Source organism: Pogoniulus pusillus, chromosome 8 (assembly GCF_015220805.1).
Source record: "Pogoniulus pusillus isolate bPogPus1 chromosome 8, bPogPus1.pri, whole genome shotgun sequence".
In the NCBI taxonomy this organism is placed as follows: domain Eukaryota; kingdom Metazoa; phylum Chordata; class Aves; order Piciformes; family Lybiidae; genus Pogoniulus; species Pogoniulus pusillus.
In genome coordinates this window covers 38,227,008-38,252,973 of record NC_087271.1, presented here as the reverse complement: position 1 = coordinate 38,252,973, position 25,966 = coordinate 38,227,008, and the positions used below count along the sequence as shown (strand labels likewise).

General features: G+C 48.0%; 1 protein-coding gene across 6 annotated transcripts in view; it reads right to left on the bottom strand.

The window, feature by feature from the left end:
* The window catches only part of RABGAP1L (RAB GTPase activating protein 1 like), a 302,720-nt gene that overhangs the window by 54,094 nt on the left and 222,660 nt on the right, over positions 1-25,966 (bottom strand). For 5 of the 6 annotated variants that reach the window (XM_064148105.1, XM_064148106.1, XM_064148102.1 and 2 more), the window contains 2 exons: positions 25,629-25,670; positions 422-550 (listed from right to left, as the gene is read on the bottom strand). In XM_064148105.1, coding sequence (XP_064004175.1) covers positions 422-550; positions 25,629-25,670 — 171 coding nt within the window. Of the gene's footprint in view, positions 1-421; positions 551-11,947; positions 12,609-25,628; positions 25,671-25,966 lie in introns of those variants that run through there. The other variant, XM_064148107.1, reaches the window with a different exon arrangement.

Sequence of the window (25,966 nt, the reverse complement as noted above, 5' to 3'; positions counted from 1 at the left end):
GCTAAGTTTGATATGCCAGGAATACAAAGTTTCAGAGCCAGCATCAATGTATTATACAGAAAAGAATTATCTTGTAGTCAAGAGAAACCTTTGGTTGCATGATTATCATCCATTTGATTCATTGGCACAGTGCAATTGTTTATACATCAATTAAGGAATCAGAGAGTTCTAACAACTCAATGTGAGTGATCCTGCATTAGTTCTCCATTCTAATTGCAGTGATGCAGACAAAGAGGGAAAAGCAAAGTGCTTTACCTCCTTTTCTACAAAACCCATGTGTGTATAAATGCACAACCATATATAAAGAGTAATAAACTCTTCATCACTTCCCTTTTCACATGCTCCTGGCATTCAAATGGTTGTACTTTGCTTTTCCAGTAAGAACCCTGAGTGAGGGAGAGGAAATGAAGTCTCTCCTTACCTTAATGTTGCAAGCTTGTTCCATCAGTCTCCTGGCGTTCTCTTCAGCTCTGTACCTCTTGGGCAACTGAACTCTGAAGAATTTTAAAGCCCCTTCAAAATCAGCCTGTAGAAGGTCCTCTTTGGAGGTCTGCAGTTAAAGAGAGGGGAGCACTGTAAGTGCTGAGAACATACAGTCATGCTCTTTCACTGGATTTGCCACCCACCGAATGTCTTCCAAGCCACCAATATTCACTTTAGCTCTAAAGCATCCTCCTTGAAATCAGCTTTCTAACTCATCTCTCTTAAAACAAAGTGGAGGTTATAGCAGAGCCAAGGACTGCCAGGCAGAGCAGCACTATCAGAGGCCTCTAACACGTTCATGTATTTAATCCTCCTATACCTGCAGGGTAAGAAAGGGATTCTGGCTCGACCTGTCGAGATGTCACTCAATGAGGAGGAGAAGCACAAAGCCCAAGCAAACAACAAAAACCTGGCAGACTTCAGAATATTTTCTACAGACTCTGTGTATTAGACCATTGCTGGTCATAGAATCATCATCATCATCATAGAATCAACCAGGTTGGAAGAGACCTCCAAGCTCAGCCAGTCCAACCTAGCACCCAGCCCTGGCCAAGCAACCAGACCATGGCACTAAGTGCCTCAGCCAGGCTTGGCTTCAGCACCTCCAGGGATGGTGCCTCCACCACCTCCCTGGGCAGCCCATTCCAATGCCAATCACTCTCTCTGCCAACAACTTCCTCCTGACATCCAGCCTAGACCTCCCCTGCCACAACTTGAGACTCTGTCCCCTTCTTCTGTTGCTGCTTGCCTGGCAGAAGAGGCCAACCCCACCTGGCTACAATGTCCCTTCAGGCAGTTGTAGACAGCAATGAGGTCAGCCCTGAGCCTCCTCTCCTCCAGGCTGCACACCCCCATCTCCCTCAGCCTCTCCTCATAGGGTTCCCTAATGGTGCCCTAAAAAGACAACATATATATAGATGTCTGGTTGCAGACATGAAGAGCAGAAGCATTAATGCATATGACTCACACGAGGCATCAGCAAGTGGATGTGCAGAGGTCTGTGACACAATTTCTCAGGGAACACTGTGCCAGAAAATGTTTTACATGCTTATTGCTACATCTCTCATACCACTGTAGCTCTCAGTGTGCTATCAAGCCAAACAGGTCAGGAAATGTTAAACACTCAACATTAATCCAGCTCTGCTACTGATGCAGTAATATGATTCACAGGGACAAATGTATTCATCTGCAGATGTACTCAGAACTCCACCACCAGATTGAGCAGATAGGAAATACTCAGCCTTGGGAGAGCTCAGAGAAAAGGTGACTGGAAACTGTGTCCAGGCAAGATGTTTAGGACATCATCTCAAAAATGGGAATTTCAAGATCTTTAACCCAGAAAGAGTGAAGAAAAATGTGTCAGTGTATAGACCTAGTACCACCTACCACACCTAGTGCTGTGTACTGTAGCATTACTACAAACACCTCCAGAGCAGCACAAAAACCTTTGTCTAAGGTTCACTGCTGAATTAATTGCTCAGGTACCACCACCACCATTTCTGTGTGTGCTGCAGAGAACAGCCTTTGTTGGTGAGGTGGATTGAGAACTGGTTACAAGATAGAGTTCAAAGAGTGGTGATCAATGGTGCTAGGTCCAGCTGGAGAGCTGTAACCAGTGGAGTCCTGTGGATCAGTGTTGGGGCCAGTCCTGTCCAACATCTTCATCAAGGACATTGGTGAGGGCATGGTGTCTGCTCAGCAAGTTTGCTGCTGACATCAAACTGGGAGGCTTGGCTGATACAGGTGAAGGCTGTGTGGCCATCCAGAGAGACCTGGACAGACTGAGAGCTGGGCACAGAGGAGCCAAATGAGATTCAACAAGGACAAGTGCAGAGTCCTGCACCTGGGGAGGAGTAATAAACTGCAGCAGTACAGGCTGGGAGGTGACTGCTGGAGAGCAGCCCTGCGGAGAGGGAGCTGGAAGTGCTGGTGGAGAACATCCCTGGCACAGCAATGTGCCCTTGTGGCCAAGAAGGCCAATGGGATGCTGGGGTGGATTAGGAAGAGTGTGTGCAGCAGATCAAGGGAGGTTCTCCTTCCCCTCTACTCTGCCCTGGGGAGACCTCATCTTGAATACTGCCTTCAGTTTTGGGCTCCCCATGTTCAGAGGGACAGGGATCTGATGGAGAGAGTCCAGCAGAGGGCTGCGAGGATGATGAGGGGACTGAAGGGCACTGCCTGATGAGGAGAGGCTGAGGGACCTGGGGCTGCTTAGTCTGGAGAAGAGAAGACTGAGAGGGGATTTAATCAATGTTTATAAGTATCTGAGGACTGGCCAGGAGAGGGGGCACAGGCTCTGCTCACTGCTCCCTGGGATAGGACAAGGAGCAATGGGTGTAAGCTGCAGCACAGAGGGTTCCAGCTCAACACAAGGGGGAACTTCTTCACTGTAAGGGTCCCAGAGCACTGGCACAGGCTGCCCAGAGAGGTTGTGGAGTCTCCTCTGGAGCCTTCCAAGGCCTGTCTGGATGTGTTCCTCTGTGATCTGTGCTAGTCTGTGTGCTCCCTCTCTGGCAGGAGGGTCGGACACAATGATCTCCTTGGGTCCCTTCCAAGCCCTAGCATCTTTCCAGGAAACACACTTCAGCCAAACACAAGAGATGTGGCTCTACACAGAGACAACTGGGAGGAACTGTGCAGACTTTTGGGTGCAAGAGGTGAGGCAAAATGATGCTGTTGTTTCTCATGGGGGTTACATTTAACTACATCAAAATAAATATCACTGTCATTATGATGCAGAGAAAACGTTACTGTTGTGTACAAACCTTTCCCATGCACCCTACAAACTTGCATTTCCAGTTCTTTTACATTAAAACAACTCTACAAGTAATATGTTCTACAGAGAATTAATCTGCATGAAAATGATTTCTAGGAGAGAGTTTGAGGTTATTCAGCCTGGAGAAGAAAAGGCTCCAGGAAGATGTTTTTGTGGCCTTTCAAGATCATAGAATCATAGAATCAACCAGGCTGGAAGAGACCTCCAAGCTCAGCCAGGCCAACCTAGCACCCAGCCCTATCCAATCAACCAGACCATGGCACTAAGTGCCCCAGACAGGCTTGGCTTCAACACCTCCAGGCACAGAGACTCCACCACCTCCCTGGGCAGCCCATTCCAATGCCAATCACTCTCTCTGACAACAACTTCCTCCTCACATCCAGCCTAGACCTGCCCTGCCACAACTTCAGACTCTGTCCCCTTCTTCTGTTGCTCCTTGCCTGGCAGCAGAGCCCAACCCCACCTGGCTACAGCCTCCCTTCAGGTAGTTGTAGACAGCAATGAGCTCTGCCCTGAGCCTCCTCTTCTGCAGGCTGCACACCCCCAGCTCCCTCAGCCTCTCCTCACAGGGCTGTGCTCCAGGACCCTCACCAGCTTTGTTGCCCTTCTCTGGACACCTTCCAGCACCTCAACATCTCCCTTGAATTGAGGAGCTCAGAACTGGACACAGCACTCAAGGGGTGGCCTGAGCAGTGCTGAGCACAGGGGCAGAAGAACCTCCCTTGTCCTGCTGCCCACACTGCTCCTGAGCCAGCCCAGGATGCCATTGGCTCTGCTGCCCACCTGGGCACTGCTGGCTCATCTTCAGCTCCTCTCTCCCAGCACCCCCAGCTCCCTCTCTGCCTGGCTGCTCTCAGCCACTCTGGCCCCAGCCTGTAGTGCTGCTTGAGTGTGTTGTGGCCAAAGTGCAGAACCCTGCAGAATTCATAATCTCATCTCATTGGCCTCTGCCCACCCATCCAGCCTGTCCAGGTCCCTCTGCAGGGCTCTCCTACCCTCCAACAGCTCCACAGCTGCTCCTAGCTTGGTGTCATCTGCAAACTGAGTGACGCTGGACTCAATCCCCTGCTCCAGATCATCACTAATGATACAGAACAGCCCAGCACTCATCCTTCCTCTTCCTCATTCTTTGGCAGCCACTCCCATTCTCCTCCAAAATCCAGCCATGGACACAACCTGATCCCAGCTGGAAGAGGACACCAGCCAGCCAGCAGAAGCCACTCTGCTCTTGTTTGGTGGTTCTACACAGAAAGTGCTCAGCCACTGCAATGGTAAATCTCCAAGACAAGCTGGCTGGTAGATGCATCCAACAGAGTGGGAGGGTGTTTGCAATTAAGACTTCTGGACAGTTGCTGCCAGCACAAAATAAACACCAAACACACTTTTTTTTTGGCCAAAGTTTCAACAGTTTATAAGGAGATAAACTATCCTAAATGTGAGCAAATATTTTCCCTAGAGGTTCTGAATAGACATTTTTGTTTTCATTTTGGATTTGATTTACTTTTCTTAATGCCCTGAGAGTTTGGAATCCTTTGCTCTCTGGGTTTAGAAATCTGAGGAGGCAAAAAGACTTTACAAAGTTAATGATCAACAATTCAGTTACCCTGCTTAACTTTAGGAAAGCAAGTGCACATAGCACTTCACAGCACCACAGCATCACAGGATGTTAGGGGTTGGAAGAGACCCAAGGAGATCATCGAGTCCAACCCCCCTGCCACAGCAGGACCACACAATGTAGCACAGATGACAGAGGAACACATCCAGACAGGCCTTGGAAGGCTCCAGAGAAGGAGACTCCACAGCCTCTCTGGGGAGCCTGTGCCAGTGCTCTGGGACCCTTACAGTGAAGAAGTTCCCCCTTGTGTTGAGCTGGAACCTCCTGTGCTGCAATTGACACCCATTGCTCCTTGTCCTATCCCAAGCAGCAGTGAGCAGAGCCTGTCCCCCCCCTCCTGAGCAGCCCTCAGATGCTTATAAACATTTATCAAATCCCCTCTCAGTCTTCTCTTCTCCAGACTAAGCAGCCTCAGGTCCCTCAGCCTCTCCTCATAAGTCATGCCCTCCAGTCCCCTCATCATCCTCATAGCCCTGATATCACAGAATCATGGAATCATCCAGTTTGGAAGAGACCTCCAAGATCATCCAGTCCAAGCCTAGCTCCCAGCCTTGTCCAATCAACTAGACCATGGCACTAATATGATCTGGTGTGAGCTATTTAAGATCATTAATAAGTAATTAACCCATGAAGTGACTGTCCCTCAGCCTCTCCTCATCAGGCAGTGCCCTCCAGTCCCCTCATCATCCTTGTAGCCCTCTGTTGGACCCTCTCCAGCAGATCCCTGTCCCTCTTCAACTGGGGAGCCCAAAACCGAAGGCAGTATTCAAGATGAGGTCTGATCAGGGCAGAGTACAGGGGAAGGAAACCTCCCTTGATCTGCTGGGCACACTCTTCCTAATACACTCCAAGATCCCATTGGCCTTCTTGGCCACAAGGGCACATTGCTGTGCCATGGTTAACTTGTTAGCCACCAGCCCTCCCAGTGTGCACAGGATGCAGCACTGCTGATTCATCATGCTTCACTGTGGATAAATGCAACTTCTACACTTAGAAGTGTCAGCATTGCTTTTTCTGTGGATCCCTGTCCCTCTTCAACTGGGAAGCCCAGAACTGAAGGCAGTATTCAAGGTGAGGTCTCAGGAGGGCAGAGCAGAGTGGAAGGAGAGCCTCCCTTGATCTGCTGCACTTCATTTAAAATTAAATACCAAAAAAAAAAGAGGCAAAGAGGTCAGAAAAAACAGCAATCACACATAAAACACCTGTTGAGATTTAACTCCTCGAGGCTTCTGCCTGAATCACTCTTCTGATAGCATCTGAATAGTCCAAATACAAATTGCTTTTATTAAATCCTAACTATTTTAAGTTCTCAACCCAGGAAAATCTTTAGTCTATGGAAACACCAGAAAAATAATGGTGGATGATGGAAACAAGGATTTCTGGGATAGAGTTTGCCAACCTCTGATGACAGTTCTGAAAGACTACAAACTTTCATGTTGCATCATTTGATAAAAGGAGTGGCAGAGCCTCTTGTGCTCAGCTTTCTGTTTACTGAATATTGTCATTTCATTCATCTGTTGATCAAAAAGTTAGATCCACTATGAAAATAACAAGCAACCAAAGTGACATTTTGAGATCAATGTTAACTGGGTTGTGTACTTTGAATGTTTTCTGCAATTTAATTTCTTCAGGTTACCACAGAATCATAGAATCAATGAGGTTGGAAGAGACCTCCAAGCTCAGCCAGGCCAACCTAGCACCCAGCCCTGGCCAAGCAACCAGACCATGGCACTCTCCTCACAGGGCTGTGCTCCAGGCTCCTCACCAGCCTTGCTGCCCTTCCCTAGACACTTTCCAGCACCTCAACATCTCTCTTGAATGGAGGAGCTCAGAATTGGACACAGCACTCGAGGTGTGGCCTGAGCAGTGCTGAGCACAGGGGCAGAAGAGACTTCCTTTGGGAGAGCATCAGCGAGTAGAACAAAACATTTAAACTGTAGCATTCTGAAAGTAAGTCTGGATTAAAACTACATGAAGAGCAATTCTGAAATGAGAAAAGAAGCTCAGCACAGCTCCTGCTACCTTGGCCTTTTTGTTTTCTGGCTCTGCTAATGTTGCTCTTCTCCATGAGCCATGCAAGAGCCCTGGTGCAAGCCACAAGTGTGGGTGCAGTCAGGCAGGACCAATAATCATAGAATCATAAAATCAGCCAGGTTGGAAGAGACCTCCAAGATCATCCAGTCCAACCTAGCACCCAGCCCTGGCCAAGCAACCAGACCATGGCACTAAGTGCCTCAGCCAGGCTTGGCTTCAACACCTCCAGGCACAGCCACTCCACCACCTCCCTGGGCAGCCCATTCCAATGCCAATCACTCTCTCTGCCAACAACTTCCTAACAACATCCAGCCTAGACCTCCCCTGGCACAACTTGAGACTCTGTCCCCTTCTTCTCTTGTTGCTTGCCTGGCAGAAGAGCCCAACCCCACCTGGCTACAGCCTCCCTTCAGGTAGCTGTAGCCAGCAATGAGCTCTGCCCTGAGCCTCCTCTTCTGCAGGCTGCACACCCCCAGCTCCCTCAGCCTCTCCTCACAGGGTTTGTGATGCCTTTCTTTTTTTCTCTTTAAAGTAAATAATGTTACTCCTCCTTTACCTAAAACACGTAGGGAAAAGTGATTAAGGCAAAGGACAAAGCCTTGGCTTTTTTCTTTAATTTAATTTCTCTTCAATTATGAATTCTGCAGTCTCATTTACTACTGACTACATCCTCCACACCTCCTATTCCCACCTGGGAACTAACACGGCAGAAGGAAATCTGGATCAGCCACACTACGCTGCCTTAATTTAATCCTCCTTCTTTCACCCAAACAGATAAAAATGACAATTTTCTACAGAATTCTATGTACACAGAAATTTAGGATGTCTATAAAATGTCTGTGAATGCAGACTGCCCTTCTTACACTTTAACCAACCCATCAGGGAGAGGATCAAGTAAAAGGCAGAGCAAAACGTGGCCATGCTCTACTCTGCTGCTTAATTTGCTCCTGGTTAATTAAAAATGCTTCTAAGTATCCTCAAGCTGATTTGTCAGAATATTTAATCTATAACACACAGAGATATGGGTTGAAGATCTCTTAAGGACATGTGTAGTGCAAAATCAAGCCATTCTTCCTACCTGAAGTACGAGGATGATGAGGGGGCTGAAGGGCACTGCCTTATGGGGAGAGGCTGATGGCCCTGGGGCTGTTTAGTCTGGAGAAGAGAAGACTGAGAGGGGATTTAATCAATGTTTATTAGTATCTGAGGACTGGCCAGGAAGGGAGGGACAGGCTCTGCTCACTGCTCCCTGGGGTAGGACAAGGAGCAATGGGTGTAAGCTGCAGCACAGGAGGTTCCACCTCAACACAAGGGGGAACTTCTTCACTGTAAGGGTCCCAGAGCACTGGAACAGGCTGCCCAGAGAGGTTGTGGAGTCTCCTTCTCTGGAGACTTCCAAGGCCTGTCTGGATATGTTCCTCTGTGATCTGTGCCAGATTGTGTGGTCCTGCTCTGGCAGAGGGATTTGACTCGATGACCTCCTTGGATCCCTTCCAACCCCTAACATCCTGTGAGCCTGTGAGCTGCATGACTCCTGCCCTTCAACATGAGCCACAGCCCTGATACTGGTTTGGTGGCTCCAGGAGGATGATGTGGACAAACTTGGGGTTCAGGCCTGGGAAAGTTCAGTGGGTAAAGCTGCAGTTATGCTGTCATGCACTTCTAGAATCAAAGAATCACAGCATGGTAGCAGTTGGAAGGGACCTCTGGGGATCACCTAGTCCAATCCCCCTGCTAAAATACATTGCCAGGGCAGGTTGCTCAGGATCACAATGTCCAGGTGGGTTTGGAATCTCTTCAGAGAAGGAGACTCAACAACCTCTCTGGGCAGCCTGCTCCAGGGCTCCAGCATCCTCAAAGTTAAGAGATACTCCTTAAAGTTAAGTGAAACCTCCTGAGTTCCAGTTTGCACTTCTTGGCCCTTGTCCTGTCCTTGGCCATCACTGAGAAGAGCCCAACCCTATCCTCATGGCCTCCATCCTTTAGCTATTGATCAGCACTGATCAAATCCCCTCTCAGGTTGACCTTCCTCCAGGATAAACAGCCATGAGTCTCTCAGTCTCTTGTAGGAGACATGTTCCAGTCTCCTCAGCACCCAATTCTAACACAACAGACAGAAGACTCCTTTCAGTGGCACTGCTCATGGCCATTTCATTTCTGGGAAAGCCACACTGGCAAACACATCTCTCCCTATACAACATCTATGCCCTCTGTAAAATGCTGCTACAAAGTGCTACAGTAAAAGAATCGTCTTGGGTTTGTGCACAATGAGTTGGCATCCTTAAACATGGCAATAATCCTGTGTGCACCCAGTACTGCAGAATCAACCAGGTTGGAAGAGACCTCCAAAATCATCCAGGCCAACCTAGCACCCAGCCCTGGCCAAGCAACCAGACCATGGCACTAAGTGCCTCAGCCAGGCTTGGCTTCAACACCTCCAGGCACAGCCACTCCACCACCTCCCTGGGCAGCCCATTCCAATGCCAATCACTCTCTCTGACAACAACTTCCTCCTAACAGCCAGCCTAGACCTCCCCCAGCACAACTTGAGACTCTGTCCCCTTCTTCTGTTGCTGCCCAACCCCACCTAGCTACAGCCTCCCTGCAGGTACTTGTAGACAGCAATGTGATCACCCTTGAGCCTCCTCTTCTGCAGGCTGCACACCCCCAGCTCCCTCAGCTTCTCCTCACAGGGCTGTGCTCCAGACCTCTCATTAGGTCTGTTGCCCTTCTCTGGGCACCTTCCAGTATCTGTGTATATGCATATATAGATATACAAACACACACACACATATACCTTCTCCAGGCTGCACACCCCCAGCTCCCTCAGCCTCTCCTCTCAGGGCTTGTGTTCCAGCAGTATCCCTGCTCAAAATGTCACCACTGTCTTTAGATGCAGCTCCAGACTTAAAGGTGGTGCTCCTTCTGCCAGAGAAAACACTGATCAAGGTGGCTAAGAGCAAACCCAAAATCTGCTAGGTTCATCCAGCCCTGGCCAGCCCCAAGGGAAGAAACCCAGTCCCAATTCGTGTTGTTTCACTCGCCCACCATGGCATCTCCCTTGATGCAGTGAGGAGGTGCTCTGAATTTTCCTAAGGCTGGCACAAACATTCTGGGTTACACCTCTGTGTTTCTCAGAAGACACTAAAATGGCACATATCCTGCAGATTCTGCCCCTCCTAGGCATTTCTTTCTCAAACCACAGCAGAGGGAGAAGCTTATGCATGTAAAAAGAATAACCCAGATGGAATTTTGTGAAACACTGAGATTCTGGAGTAGCTTCAGCTCTGATGCAAGTACAAATTCTTGGGTCTCAGACATTTCTCATTTGAAGGAAAAAAAAATAGATGACAACAACAAAGAAAACCCAACCATCAGCAAAACACTCTGCCTTTTATGCAAGGGGTGCATGTCAAAAGGCATAGATGTCAGAAGAGGTCTATTTAGCTAATAAAACGTGACAGCAAATCACATTTGCTCCACAAGTCAAGGCTCTCTAATAACACAGGCATTATTTGTTTGCTTTGCCTTTCCCCCTCCTCCCAATTTTTTTTCCTTCTCTAATAAAGGATATTATGTCACTCAGTAAAGCTAAGCTGCCTGGGTGATGAAGGATGCTAAATTTCCTGGTACTCTCCCATCTGGAGGGCCAGATACAAAGCCTGATTCAGTCAAGTGAAGAAGAGCTCAGTGGGTTTGCCTCTGCTTTTCCTTAGAGCTAGCTCATCATCAAACAATCCAGAATGATTTGGCAGTCCTTGCCCTGGAGACCAGCAGCAGCAGGATGGGATGCAGGAGCGTTTAGGTACACCTGGAGGGAAACTGGACCAATGCTGACACACAGGAAAGGTCCAACCAGGCATCATTAGCCACTCGACTCCATTCTACAAGTGACTGTGGATCCCCAAATTCATTCCTAGCAGCCAGAGAGTTTGTGAATCCTCTTGTTTTTATCTAACACTTGACAGTGTGGGGACACCCTGGTTCAGCCACCCACCTTCTTTTTACTCTGAACATCTTAAAATAGGCAGAGCACATGTATGTGTGTGAGTACTGCAGGGCACAGAGACAGCATCCAGCAGCACAACACAAGTGCCAGAGGTCACCGTGTCTGACAGCAGGATGCAGGGCACAGAAATAAAGACAGGGCACCAGGAAACGGGCTGGGATCAGCAAAGAACTCTTCATGGCCATCATGTAAAAACGACACGCTGGTGCACAGGGCTAAAACCCAAATGTCCCTCTGAGCTGCAGGTAGGCAGAGTTACAACAGCCCACAGCAGCCTCAGCTAGGACTAATCACTGACTTCTGGATTAGAGTCAGCTTTGGAGAGCAGCAGGAAGGATACAAACATGCTGGTCTCTACCCTAGCATGCCACACAGATTTCAGGCCATTTCACAGACAAACAGCATTTGCCATGACATGAAAAAAAAACCCCAACAACCTACCTTGAGCAATTTGTTTCCCAGATAATCCTACACACACATTTGAAACTTTATTCCATCATCTCAACTGCTTTTTCCAGGAAGAGCAGAAAACCAAAATACGCCAGCAGGGTTTGAGGGTTATTTTTAAGGGATGTTCAAAACGAACCTTTGATGTCACAAGTACAACATCATCAATGCTGAGCATCCCAGACACCTGCCAGCGGTATCTAGGAGTAGACAAGGCATGCTGCTTGTTTGGAATCATTAGAGGACTGAGAACAAAAGCATTCCTGGCTTTAGGAAAGATTTGGTTTACAATGCAGCCTGGTTGTGAACCCTTCCAAGCTAGTTAAGGAGTGGCACCGATTCCCATCAGCGGGACCAGTGTGCGATCCTCCCGAGCTAACAGCAGAGAGAGAGACTCAGCCAGATCATTTTGAGAAGATGGAAGGTTTTTGGGGACGGATTTTGAGAAGCTCAAAGCCAAAAGTGATCTATCTCTCACACCTCCACGCAGTGTCTTGGGGGGGGGAAGGGAGAGGGGGAAGCAGATCGAGGAGGGAAGGTGACAAATTCACAAGGGATGAATTGCAAGAAAAGATGATCTCACCGCAAGCAGTCGAGGCACAAACAGGCGATGCCCCATCCCCAGAAGTTCCAGCACCCGACATGCATACTCATTCACCAGCTTGCTCCTCTCATCATGCATGTCCTGGGACTTTTTGACAGGTGGGGTGAGCTTGGCAGCTGGGGTTTTGCAAGGCACCCCTTCTTCCATCAGCAGCAAATAGTAAGTATCCAGAGTGAGGAGAAGAAGAAGCTTTGAACGGCAATTGCAAGAGGTGCAGGAGGAGGAGAGCCAGGCTCGGCTCTCTGAAATGGGCTGGGCTGGCTGCCTGCAGCAACGCCCGTTCGCTCGCTCAGAAAGGGGAAAGCATCTTTGCTAAGAATCGAGGTAAAATATGATCCACCCTGCTGGCTCGGCCAGAGTCCAGAGCAGGTTTGAAAAGCAAACCAGAGAAAACATGGATCTAAAAATGTCCCTTAAAGAAAAAAAAAGCAGGAAGATGGCAGAAACCGAGCGCGGGCAAGCTGGGATGGGAGGAAGGCGATGGAGAGCTTGCAGGGCTCAGGGGCTGGGGCTGGGTGTGTGAGGAGCCAGCAGCAGCAAGAAGAGCAATAAAGCCAGGGCAGTTCCAAAGCTGCAAAGAGAAAAGGATGAGCTCATTGCAACCTCTGATTCGTGACGAGCGTGGCGGCTGCCGCTGCTGCCGCTCGCTGTGAATCAGTAATGAAGGGGTAGGCAAGGAGGGGGCTGGGAGGAGGAGGAGGAGGAGGGGGTGAATGAACATGCAGAGAGCCTCTCGGGGGAGAATGCCGTAATAAGAAGCCAATAGTGAGCGGCTGGACAGCTGAGCTCCCCCTCCACAGCTCCCTCAAATCAATTCAGGGCTGAGGGCTTTGGCTGTTGAATCCCAGGCTTACGGCATACGAACTGCAGCCTCCAACATTTGCTGGTTAGGAAGACCCTGGCTTGCAAGCACATAGAACGACTTGGATTCAATCCACTTCTGAATAACGCAAATAGAGAGCAACCACGAGATGGGCAGGTAGGGCAGGACAGCCCCGAGCCTCCCAGGTGATGGATGGGAGAGGCACAAGGACTTGGGGATGGGCTGCTGGCGCGGAGAGAGCAGCAGGCAGCTTCTGAGATGCCGAGAAGCCACAGCCCAGCTTTGCTCAGTTCATGCAGGGCTGAATGAAACCATTTCAATACTGATAATTTCCAGCACTGTGCTCTCAGCAAGCGTTTCTAAATCTGGAAAGGATGGGCAGGGAGGGGATGACGTCAGAAACAGGCATTTTAATTGCTTCTAGAAATCAACTGCACATTGGTAAGGAAAATGCTGTCATGTCCCACCTTAAAACTGTCTGTGCAGGCAGCAGGCCAGGTGCATCTGCCATCTGAGTGAAGACAGCCTAGCAGGTATTACTTCATTTCCTAGCCCTCTGCTTTGGGAAGCATGTTGGCATGCTGCTTGCTTTTGGAACTGCCTAGCTGGCAGCCGAGTACAGGGTTACTCTTCCCCTGTGCTCAGCACTGCTCAGGCCACACCTTGAGTGCTGTGTCCAGTTCTGGACTCCTCAATTCAAGAGAGATGTTGAGGTGCTGGAAGGTGTCCAGAGAAGGGCAGCAAAGCTGGGGAGGGGCCTGGAGCAGAGCCCTGTGAGGAGAGGCTGAGGGAGCTGGGGGTGTGCAGCCTGCAGAAGAGGAGGCTCAGGGCAGAGCTCATTGCTGTCTGCAACTACCTGAAGGGAGGCTGTAGCCAGGTGGGGTTGGGCTCTGCTGCCAGGCAAGCAGCAACAGAAGAAGGGGACAGAGTCTGGAGTTGTGGCAGGGGAGGTCTAGGCTGGATGTGAGGAGGAAGTTGTTGGCAGAGAGAGTGATTGGCATTGGAATGGGCTGCCCAGGGAGGTGATGGAGTCACCATCCCTGGAGGTGTTGAAGCCAAGCCTGGCTGGGGCACTTAGTGCCATGGTCTGGTTGACTGGCCAGGGCTGGGTGCTAGGTTGGCCTGCATGATCTTGGAGGTCTCTTCCAAACTGGCTGATTCTGTGATTCTCTGATTCTAAGAATTACAAAACAGGACAGGCAACAGAACACTGCACACTTCCAAGGGGAGCAGGCAGCACGAGTCCATACACACCTCACATACAGAAAGGTGGCAATTTGAGTGTTGGAAAGAGCTCCATGGCTCTAAATCACATTAACTGCAAGCAGTTTAAGCCCTAAACATCATCTGTCTAGCAGGTCAAGAAGAAAACAGAGAATAGTTTTGGCTAAAACAGACCTTTAACATCATTGAGTCCAACCATTCCCTAACTCTGCCAAGGCTGGTGCTAAACCACATCCCAGTTTGTGTTTCAAACACCTCCAGCGACAGGGATTCAACCATCTCCCTGGGCAACCTGTTCCAGTGGTTGACTGGAATCACCTTTTGGTCAGTAGGTTTCTTCCAATATCCAACCTAAACCAGTGTTCACTTGCAGCCCAAAAAGCCATCCAGAGCCTGGGCTCCATCAGGAGAAGTGTGGCCAGCAGGGCCAGGGAGGTGATTCTCCCCCTCTGCTCTGCTCTGCTGAGACCCCACCTGGAGTCCTGCATCCAGTTCTGGAGCCCCTGGGACAAGAGGGCTGTGGAGATGCTGGAGTGTGTCCAGAGAAAGGCCAGGAGGATGCTCAGAGGCTGCAGCAGCTCTGCTGTGAGCACAGACTGAAAGAGTTGGGGCTGTGCAGGCTGGAGCAGAGGAGGCTCCCAGGTGACCTTCTTGTGGCCTTCCAGGATCTGAAGGGGGCTACAAAAAAGCTGGGGAGGGACTTCTGAGGCTCTCAGGGAGTGCCAGGAGTGGGGGGAATGGAGCAAAGCTGGAGGTGGGGAGAGTCAGAGTGGAGGTGAGGAGGAAGTCGTTGAGCATGAGAGTGGTGAGAGGCTGGAATGGGTTGCCCAGGGAGGTGGTTGAGGCCCCATGGCTGGAGGTGTTTAAGGCCAGGCTGGCTGAGGCTGTGTGCAGCCTGCTCTAGGGTAGGGTGTCCCTGCCCATGGCAGGGGGGTTGGAACTGGCTGCTCCTTTTGGTGCCTTCCAACCCTGACTGATTCTGTGACTCCATGATTCTACATTTTGCATGCAAGGATGTAATAAGCCTGTATCAAAAGCAAAGGGAGTTTCTTAGGCTGCATTACCTCATACAATTCCTCACCAGACATATTATTAAGACCCTTTTCCAGCTTTGTTGCCCTTCACTGAACACACTCCAGCACCTCAATGTCCTTCTTTCAATGAGGGGCCCAAATTTAAACCCAGTAGTCCAGTTGTGGCCTCATCTGTGCCAAGCACAGGGGTACAATCACATCCCTACTCCATCTGGCCACACCATTGCTCATGCAGACCAGGATATTGTTGGCCTTCTTGGCCACCTGAGCACACTGCTGGCTCATCTTCAGCCAGCTGTCAGCCAGCACCCACAGAGCCTTTTCTACTGGGCAATTCTCCAACAACTCTGCCCCAAGCCTGGAATACTGCATGGAATTGCTGTGGCCTAAGTGCAGCACCTGGCACTTGGCCTCGTTGAACTCATACCACTGACCTTGGCCCACTGATCCAGCTTGTCCAGACCCCTCCACAGAGCCTTCCTACCCTCCAGTGGATCAAAACTCCCACCCAATTCAGTGTCATCTGCAAACATGCTGAGGCTGCAGCTCCAGAGATTCTGCTTTATTCCCTAGACTGTTCTCATGCATTTAGGGGAACACCACAAAGCTGATCAGTTGTCACAGGTTAAATGAGCACCTCTCCAGCTGTGTGTTTGGAGGGTGAGTTTAAAGGAAAGGATTTTTTTTCTGTTCTTTTCAAGTGGTTTGGTTATTTGGGTTTTTATTCCTGAAATGTTCCATTAATTTAAACAGACACTGCTAAGTGTGGTGCTCTAGAAATCACAGGATCATAGAATCAAGCAGGTTGGAAGAGAGCTCCAAGCTCAGCCAGGCCAACCTAGCACCCAGCCCTGGCCAAGCAACCAGACCATGGCACTAAGTGCCTCAGCCAGGCTTTGCTTCAACACCCCTAAGGACAGCAATTCCACCACCTCCCTGGGCAGCCCATTCCAATGCCAATCACTCTGTCAAAAGCTTCCTTCTAACATCCAGCCTATATCCCACCCACAATCACAACATCCAGGTGGGTCTGGAATCTCCAGAGGAGACTCCACAGCCTCTCTGGGCAGCCTGCTCCAGGGCTCCAGCATCCTCACAGCAAAGAACTTTTCTTTCCTGTTCAGATGGAAACTCCTGAGTTCAACTTTGTGCCCATTGCCCCTTCGGCTGTCACTGGGCAACACTGAAAAGGGTCTGGCCACATCCTCTTGCTCCCTACCCTTTAGCTCTTGCTGAGCATTGATCAGATCTCCTCTTGGGCTGATCTTCTCCAGGCTAAACAGCCTCCTCACAGAGATGCTCCATTCCCTTCAGCATTTTCACCTTCTGGGACCTCTTCAGTAGGTCCTTGTCTCTCTTGAACTGAGGAGTCTGGATCTAAGGACAGTACTTCCTCCTCACCTCCAGCCTGACTCTCCCCACCTCCAGCTTTGCTCCATTCCCCCCAGTCCTGGCACTCCCTGACAGCCTAAAAAGTCCCTCCCCAGCTTTTTTGTAGCCCACTTCAGGTCCTGGAAGGCCACAAGAAGGTCACCTGGGAGCCTCCTCTTCTCCAGCCTGCACAGCCCCAACTCTTTCAGTCTGTGCTCACAGCAGAGCTGCTGCAGCCTCTGAGCATCCTCCTGGCCCTGCTCTGGACACACTCCAGCAACTCCACAGCCCTCTTGTAAATAGTGGCTCCAGAACTGGATGCAGGACTCCAGGTGGGGTCTCAGCAGAGCAGAGCAGAGGAGGAGAATCACCTCCCTGGCCCTGCTGGCCACACTTCTTCTGCTGCAGCCCAGGCTCTGCTTGGCTTTCTGGGCTGCAAGTGCACACTGCTGGCTCCTGGTGAGCTTCTCCTCCAGCAGTACCTCCAAGTCCCTCTCCTCAGGGCTGCTCTGCAGCCACTCACTGCCCAGCCTCAATTTGTGTTGGTGTTGCCTCAACCCAGTTGCAAGACCTTGCACTTGGTCTCGTTGAACCTCATGAGTTTGGCTTGTGCTTCATCTCTTGAAGAAGCCTGAGCTTCATGTCTTACCTTACCAGAAATGACTTTGTCCTTTCTGTTGTCTGGGTCTACTCAAAGCTGTGTAATCTGGATTTAGTGCAGTTTACATCTCTACCACTATCAGAGAGGACATGAGGAAACCATTCGTTTCGAGAAGAGGTTCCACCAGCTGAGGTTGTGCTGCTTGGTCTGCTCTTAAATGGCTTGGAAAAGAAGGTGAATTGTGAGGTGACAATGTTTGGAAATGCTACTAAATTATTTAAGGTGTTAGAGGGGTTTCCAGGAAAGAACTGGAGAGGGCCCAGAAGAGACTGAATGCTGGGCAAGGGTACAGTAAATGGAAGTCAATGCAGATAAATGCATGAGGAGAAGGGTGTCAATTTTCCATAGAAATGATAGACTCTGAGCTGACAATTGCTGCTCAGCAATGAATTGTGGAGGCAGTCTGGACAGCTTGAAGAAAAGAAGCAGCTCAGTGCACAGCACAGGTCAACAGAACACACCAAAGAAAAGTCTGGATGAGGCACTTAGTGCCATGGTCTAGTTGATTGAATAGGGCTAGATTGGATGATCTTGGTTGGATAGGTTGGACAGGTTGGACTGGATGTCACTAGAGGTGATCAAGAAAAGAGTGGATGAGGCACTTAGTGCCATGGTCTAGTTGACTGGATAGGGCTAGATTGGATGATCTTGATTGGATAGGTTGGACTGGATGTAGAGGTTGGATAGGTTGGACTGGATGATCTTGGTTGGATAGGATGGACTGGATGAATAGGTTGGATAGGTTGGACTGGATGGATAGGTTGGACTGAATGATCTTGGTTGGATAGGTTGGACTGGATGGATAGGTTGGATAGGTTGGACTGGATGTCCCTGAACACAACAAAGAAAAGACTGGATGAGGCACTTAGTGCCATGGTCTAGTTGATTGAATAGGGCTAGATTGGATGATCTTGGTTGGATAGGTTGGACAGGTTGGACTGGATGTCACTGGAGGTGATCAAGAAAAGAGTGGATAAGGCACTTAGTGCCATGGTCTGGTTGATTGGCTAGGGCTGGGTGCTAGGTTGGACTGGATGAGCTTGGAGCTCTCTTCAAACCTGGTTGGTTTTATGATTCTATGACATAGTAGTTGTGAGCTTGGAGGTCTCTTCCAACCTGGTTGGTTCTATGATTCTATGACATAGTAGTTGTGGAATCCTCTGGTCAGCCACAAATATTTTTCCATACAAATTTAAGAGGATAATCCCATCCCCATGGTTATCAGGCAAAGCAGATTTTCTTTCAGGCACAAGGAAATACAACACTTCCACAGAAAACATCATCTGACTTCCCTTCTAGAGCCAACCATCTACCTCCAGAGAGATTACTACAGAATGAAGCAGATGCAGAAGAGAATTTCCAAGATGCTCTGGAGTTCAAGAACACTCAGAATATTGGTTTCTTTAGTAAACAGGAGGGATGGTATCTATAAATACTTCAAGGTGATAAACAGCAGCAGGAGTGTCACAGGAAGGGGACTATTTAAGATAAAGGACAATGCTGATATAGGAGTAAAGGAGTGTATAATGATCAGTGATAAATTTCAACTGGAATAAGGGAAATGGCCTTCCACCAGCAATACTGCTGCTGTTACCAGTTTATGAAATGGATGTTGTGTCACATAATGGCATAATACAGCAGAGAAGCATTTCTTTCACCCAGGAGGTCCTTTTCAGCCCAGATAAAGAATGCCATAAAGATAACGAATAACCCTCCTTATCCAAGGTAATTTGGGACAGAGTGGCTGCAGAGCTGCCAGGAAGAAAAGGCCAGAACATGAACATGAATATAAGCCAGAAGCATGCCCAGGTGGGCAGCAGAGCCAATGGCATCCTGGCCTGGCTCAGGAGCAGTGTGGGCAGCAGGACAAGGGAGGTTCTTCTGCCCCTGGAGACTCAGCACTGCTCAGGCCACCCCTTGAGTGCTGTGTCCAGTTCTGGGCTCCTCAATTCAAGAGAGATGTTGAGGTGCTGGAAGGTGTCCAGAGAAGGGCAAGGAAGCTGGGGAGGGGCCTGGAGCAGAGCCCTGTGAGGAGAGGCTGAGGGAGCTGGGGGTGTGCAGCCTGCAGCAGAGGAGGCTCAGGGCAGAGCTCATTGCTGTCTGCAGCTGCCTGAAGGGAGGCTGTAGCCAGGTGGGGTTGGTTTCTTCTCCCAGGTAACCAGCCTTGTGTGTGACAAGGGACAGCAGCTATGAAGTCTTCATTAAGTCTCTTGGGTTCCTCATGATGGATGGCAACAAACTAGGTCTAGATGGATATTAAGAGGAAGTTGTTGGCAGAGAGAGTGATTGGCATTGGAATGGGCTGCCCACGGAGGTGGTGGAGTCTCTGTGCCTGGAGGTGTTGAAGCAAAGCCTGGCTGAGGCACTTAGTGCCATGGTCTGGTTGATTGGGCAGGGCTGGGTGCTAGGTTGGCCTGGCTGAGCTTGGAGGTCTCTTCCAACCTGGTTGATGCTATCTCACATAACAGCTTCACTGACACTTTTTTTCTCAATCTAAGGAGTCTCTCTACCCACCACCTGAATTAACAGCACCATCTGCTGTCTCTGCCACTGTAACTGGCATGCTTCTCCCTAATCTCTTGGGCACAGACTGATACAAATAGTGTTGTAAACACTGGTGGCAACAGAAATAAGCAACGAATCCAACTGCCTGGTTTGTGTAACATGCAGTTATCACTGGACAGCATGCAGGGAGGAGGGCTAGAAGAACCACAAGCACCCTTAGAAATGTTGCTCACATTTGCCTGAGTTCAAGGCATGTAAGATATATAAAGGTATTGGTTTTAAGGCCATGAAAATGATCCAAGGGCTGGAAGCCCTCTGCTGCGAGGCCAGACTGAGAGAGATGGGGTTGCTGAGCATGGAGAAGAGAAGGCTCCAGGGAGACCTTTTTGAGGCCTTTCCATAAGTAAATGGAGTCTACAGGAAAGCTGGAGCCAGACTTTTTAGCAGGGCCTGTTGTGACAGGGCAAAAGGTGATGGTGATTGCACCACCTCCCTGGGCAGCCCATTCCAATGCCAATCACTCTCTCTGTGAAGAACTTCCTCCTAACATCCAGCCTAGACCTCCCCTGCCACAACTTCAGACTCTGTCCCCTTCTTCTGTTGCTGCTTGCCTGGCAGCAGAGCCCAACCCCACCTGGCTACAGCCTCCCTTCAGGGAGCTGTAGACAGCAATGAGCTCTGCCCTGAGCCTCCTCTTCTGCAGGCTGCACACCCCCAGCTCCCTCAGCCTCTCCTCACAGGGCTGTGCTCCAGGCCCCTCCCCAGCTTCATTGCCCTTCTCTGGACACCTTCCAGCATCTCATGAATGGAGGAGCCCAGAACTGGACACAGCACTCAAGGTGTGGCCTTGAATTCTTCTAAACCAGAGTTTTCTGCCTTGCCTTCTCCAATGCTGGGGTCCTTTGCACACCCCAGAGCTTAGCTATTGCGTTCTGCTGCTCAGCAAACGAAAGGTGAGGGACTAAATGTTCATCCAGGTGCAGGCTCCACATGATGGAAGCGAATGATTAATGTCAAGCTGTCAAACACTGCCGCCAGCTGGAGAGCCTGGCTGAGGAGCATCCTGGGGAGCGCACAAAAGACACTGACAGGCATTAGGAATTGTACCATTTGGATGCCACAGGGGGAAAAGAACAAAAAAAGAAGGTGCTTTCCCTCTGGTAAGGAATCAGATTAATGCCCTATTACAAACGCTGGCCTCTCTAGCTAAAAGAGCTTTAATCCCCTGGCTGTTCATTGCTGCAATCATACTCAGAATGTGGGAGAAGGAAGAGGAAAGGATTCCCCTTGTGTCTTAAATACATGTTTACTTTCCAGAGATTACAGCATCAAGATGTCCTGGGTAATTGGTCACAGAAGCAGCAGAGGCATTTCAGAACTAACAAGCCCTGGCTGGGAATGCTAGCAGCTGCTTGCAGCAGTAAGAAACCCCAGCAACTAAATGGGAGTTCAGGATAAAAGCTTCTGTTCTGTCGCTGTTTAAGGAGGGATTGTGAGCACAGACTGCAGAAGGCAGGGAGGGAAATGGCATTTACATAGTACAGACTGATATTCCACTGATGATAGATTGCCTCACCCAAACCAAAAACAAGTCAGAAGATTGCAGAGAGATTAATCACTGGGTTTTAACGAAGCCCAAAACACCCTTAGGAGCTGTTTGCAGTCGCTTCGGAATCAGAGGGAAACAAAAACCTTAGAAGCACACAGCTTTGAAAGTGACTCTTCTGCAGCAGACACATGCAATCTAGAAAGGCTGGTATGCTAAGCATCTTTGTTTCTAATAATTAGGAGAGATAATGAACACAGTTGAATAGGAAATAAATGACTTGGGGGCTCAGAGTATGAAATGATTTTCTCCCCTCTCCAAACAACCATTGCTGCTGAAAGCAAACCATATGCTAATTCACTTGTACAGAATCACCTGCTCCATCTTTGCACCACTCCAGAACTGTGCTCTTATTTGAGTGTTTCTGACTTAGAACCTTCTCTGTCTTAACTGCTTTTCCCTTGTACTTGTTTTTGGTTGCAAGATGGAATAACTTTCTCAGGATCACATCCTCACCATTTAGACCTTAGTGCTGCCAGCACAGGCAGACAGGGCACAATGCCTATATGAATATATAGATATACAGAAAAGAATAACTGCTATAAAGCAGAGTTTTTGTATCTAGATATAGACACAGAAAAAAAACCAACTGCTATAATGCAGAATTAATACATATATATATATACAGAAAAAGATACCTGCTATAAAGCAGATTTTTTTATATACACAAAAGAATAACTGCTATAATGCAGAATTAATACATATATATAGAGAGAAAAAGATACCTGCTATAAAGCAGATTATATGCATATAGATACACAAAAGAATAACTGCTATAATGCAGAATTAATACATATATATAGAGAGAAAAAGATACCTGCTATAAAGCAGATTATATGCATATAGATACACAAAAGAATAACTGCTATAAAGCAGAATGAATACATATATATATACAGAAAAAGATGCCTGCTATAAAGCACATTTTATATATATATATATATACACACAAAAGAATAACTGCTATAAAGCAGAATTTATATATATATATAAAGATACCTGCTATAAAGAAGAATTAATATATATACAGAAGAAAGTAACTGCTATAAAGCAGAATATATATATACAGAAAAGAAGAACTGCTATAAAGCAGAATTAATATATATATACAGGAAAAAATACCTGCTATAAAGCAGGATTTATATATATATGCACACAGAGAAAAGAAGAACTGCTATAAAGCAGAATTAATATCTATACAGAACAAAATAACTGCTACAAAGCTATATCTATATACGTATACATACAAAAGAATAACTGCTATAAAGCAGAATTTATATCTATCATAGAATTATAGAATCAACCAGGTTGGAAGAGAGCTCCAAGCTCAGCCAGCCCAACCTAGCACCCAGCCCTGGCCAAGCAATCAGACCATGGAACTAAGTGCCCCAGCCAGGCTTGGCTTCAACACCTCCAGGGACAGAGACTCCACCACCTCCCTGGGCAGCCCATTCCAATGCCAATCACTCTCTCTGCCAGGAACTTCCTCCTAACATCCAGCCTAGACCTCCCCTGGCACAGCTTCAGACTGTGTCCCCTTCTTCTGTTGCTGCTTGCCTGGCAGCAGAGCCCAACCCCACCTGGCTACAGCCTCCCTTCAGAGACTTGCAGACAGCAATGAGCTCTGCCCTGAGCCTCCTCTGCTGCAGGCTGCACACCCCCAGCTCCCTCAGCCTCTCCTCACAGGGCTGTGCTCCAGGCCCCTCACCAGCTTCATTGCCCTTCTCTGGACACCTTCCAGCACCTCAACATCTCTCTTGAATTGAGGAGCCCAGAACTGGACACAGCACTCAAGGGGTGGCCTCTCTCTATATACATATACACACACACACATACATATATATATATACACACACATACATATATATATACACACACACATACATATATATATAGATAGATGCACACACACACACATATATATATATACACAGTAAAGAATAACTGCTATAAAGCTGACTTAAACACTTAAAACTCCTTAATGTATAATATAATTATAAATTATATTAAATTGGCATTAAATATAGGTTTAATTATATCCAATAATAAATGTAAATTAAATATATAGAGAATAGAAATTAAAGTATATTAAATAGAAGACTTATGAAAGACTTTCCTGAACTTTCCTCTTCTCGAAGAGCCAAAAAGAAATCAACAAGCCCCCATATGAAAGAGGAAGAAAAGAGCACACCCTTCCCTCCCTCCTTTTTACAGATTTAGATTTGTGTAGGAGTACTTCCATGGAAAGCTACATTAATCAAGTTTCCTGTTTGTAGGCAACTTCATTTCATACATTTAATCACACAGAGTCTCAACATCATCTGACACATTGGTAGTGTAAAGCACAGGTTACTGTGCACATTTCTTTACCTTCATGCTACATACTCTTTCTCAACTTATCCTGGGGTACTTCATTGAACTGAGTCCACCTCAAGTGAAAATAAATGTGGTTTGTAATTCCCAGCTGGTCTGTTGACAACAGCAGTATGTATAGATATAGATATGTATAGAGAGAGATATTCCTGCTGTTGGCCACTTCTCCTGTAAGGCTTTGTGCTACAAAAGTTGAATCTCTGAAAACCACTGCTGAATCATAGAATCAACCAAGCTGGAAGAGACCTCCAAGCTCAGCCAGTCCAACCTAGCACCCAGCCCTGGCCAATCAAGCAGACCATGGCACTAAGTGTCTCATCCAGGCTTGGCTTCAACACCTCCAGGGATGGTGACTCCACCACCTTCCTGGGCAGCCTTCTTATTTGCTCCAGCATCCAGATTCATGCAGCTGCCCTGGATAAACCTGCTTCTGGCATGTGCCTTGTGCTGTCCTTGTGCTTTTCTTGAACCCAACTAGTAGTTGTTGGTCCTTTCTAGGTAAATGATGAGGAAAACACACAGGAGGACTAGCAACAGCCAAGTGATAGTAAGTCTGTGCCCACACTGTGGGTTAGTTGTGTTAGGTATGACAGGCTATTCCACTCTGAGCTTTAGCTTGTATTATTTGATGGGAACTCAACCATTTGGGAACTCAACTAGTAGCTGTTGGTCCTTAGTAGGTAAATGATGAGGAAAACACACAGGAGGACTAGCAACAGCCAAGTGATAGTAAGTCTGTGCCCACACTGTGGGTTAGTTGTGTTAGGTATGACAGGCTATTCCACTCTGAGCATTAGCCTGTATTATTTGATGGTCATCTCATTTGAATACCAAGGTGGCACTTCAAATCAGTGCCTGTAGGTGGACTGGTTCTGAACCAGAGGCAACTTGTGAAGGTCAGTGTTAAGTTTACTTGGAGCTGTCTCACTGGTATCAAACAGGCCTATGCTTTACCTGCAAGTTTGTTTGTTTGCTTAGGTAAAATCTGTGCCTAAGCCAAAGACAGAATTCCTCATATTATTCCTCTCCTGACAAGACAAATGTATCTGATACCTGGATGAGGCACTTAGTGCCATGGTCTAGCTGACTGGATAGGGCTGGGTGATAGGTAGGACTGGAGAATCATAGAATCAACCAGTTTAGAAGAGACCTCCAAGCTCAGCCAGTCCAACCTAGCACCCAGCCCTGGCCAACCAACCAGACCATGGCACTAAGTGCCTCAGCCAGGCTTGGCTTCAACACCTCCAGGGACGGTGACTCCACCACCTCCCTGGGCAGCCCATTCCAATGGCATCTTGGCAGTCTCTTCCAATCTGGTTAATACTGTCTCACATAACATCCTCATTGACTTGAAAGTTTGCAGAAGAGACTCCAGAACCTCTCTGGACAGCTCTTTCTGCACCTCCAGCACTCCCACAGTAAAGAAGTTTCTCCTCAGGTAGAGGTGGAACTTCCCATGGTCCAGCTTGTGTCCATTGCTCCTTGTCCTATCACAGGACACCACTGAAAAGAGACTGAGCCCTCCTTGACATCCACCCTTCATGTTTATAAACATTAATAAGATCTCTCAGCCTTTTCTCATCAGACAGATGTTCCAGTCCCTTCATGCTAGGTTGGACTGGATGATCTTGTAGGTGTCTTCCAACCTGGTTGACTCTATGATACCAAATAACATTCAGTCTCACGCTTCTTGATTGATTCTATGACTCTATGAATGTAAGAACCCATCCACAAAATAAATCCACTCTCAAAGGAATCAGACTTGGGTGGGTTTTTTTTTTTTTTTGTTTAAATAGCTATTACATGAGACATTTCAATCTTTAGACTACACTCCTTGTTCCAGGAGTTCCAGGAGCTTCATGATGTGATTAAGTTTAATATAAACAGCTCTACTGCAAGTGCAATTCTGAAGACATTACCCAAATCGATAATGTTTCTCCTCTGTTCCCTCCTCCAGAAGCCTCACTGCTATAATGTACTCAGACATGACACATTAAGCCAAAAAAAAAACATTCCACAGACATTAATAACATTTGAAAACCTCTTTCTAATCAATGACTTACCTTTAAGAGAGCCAAGGCTACGTGGAAGATTATGTTCATACCCTGAAAATGAGAAGAAAAAGACTTCAATCAGTCTCAGCATACAAATCTCTCCTCTCAATTACTTAGCACCACGTAGCATCATAACTAGCTGCTGCTGAGTCTCTAGGGAATACTTCCCTTTTCCCTGCCACATTTCAAAGTTGATCATTAAAGCCTCAAGACACCATTTCCAAACTCCTGGCTGGGGAAGATGACAGCTCTTTAGAGCCTTTGGAATCTCACTGTTCAATTCATCAGGTGCTTCGGATGTGACAGGCTATCCCTCCATCGTTTCAGTACTTGTCAGTGCTGGCTTT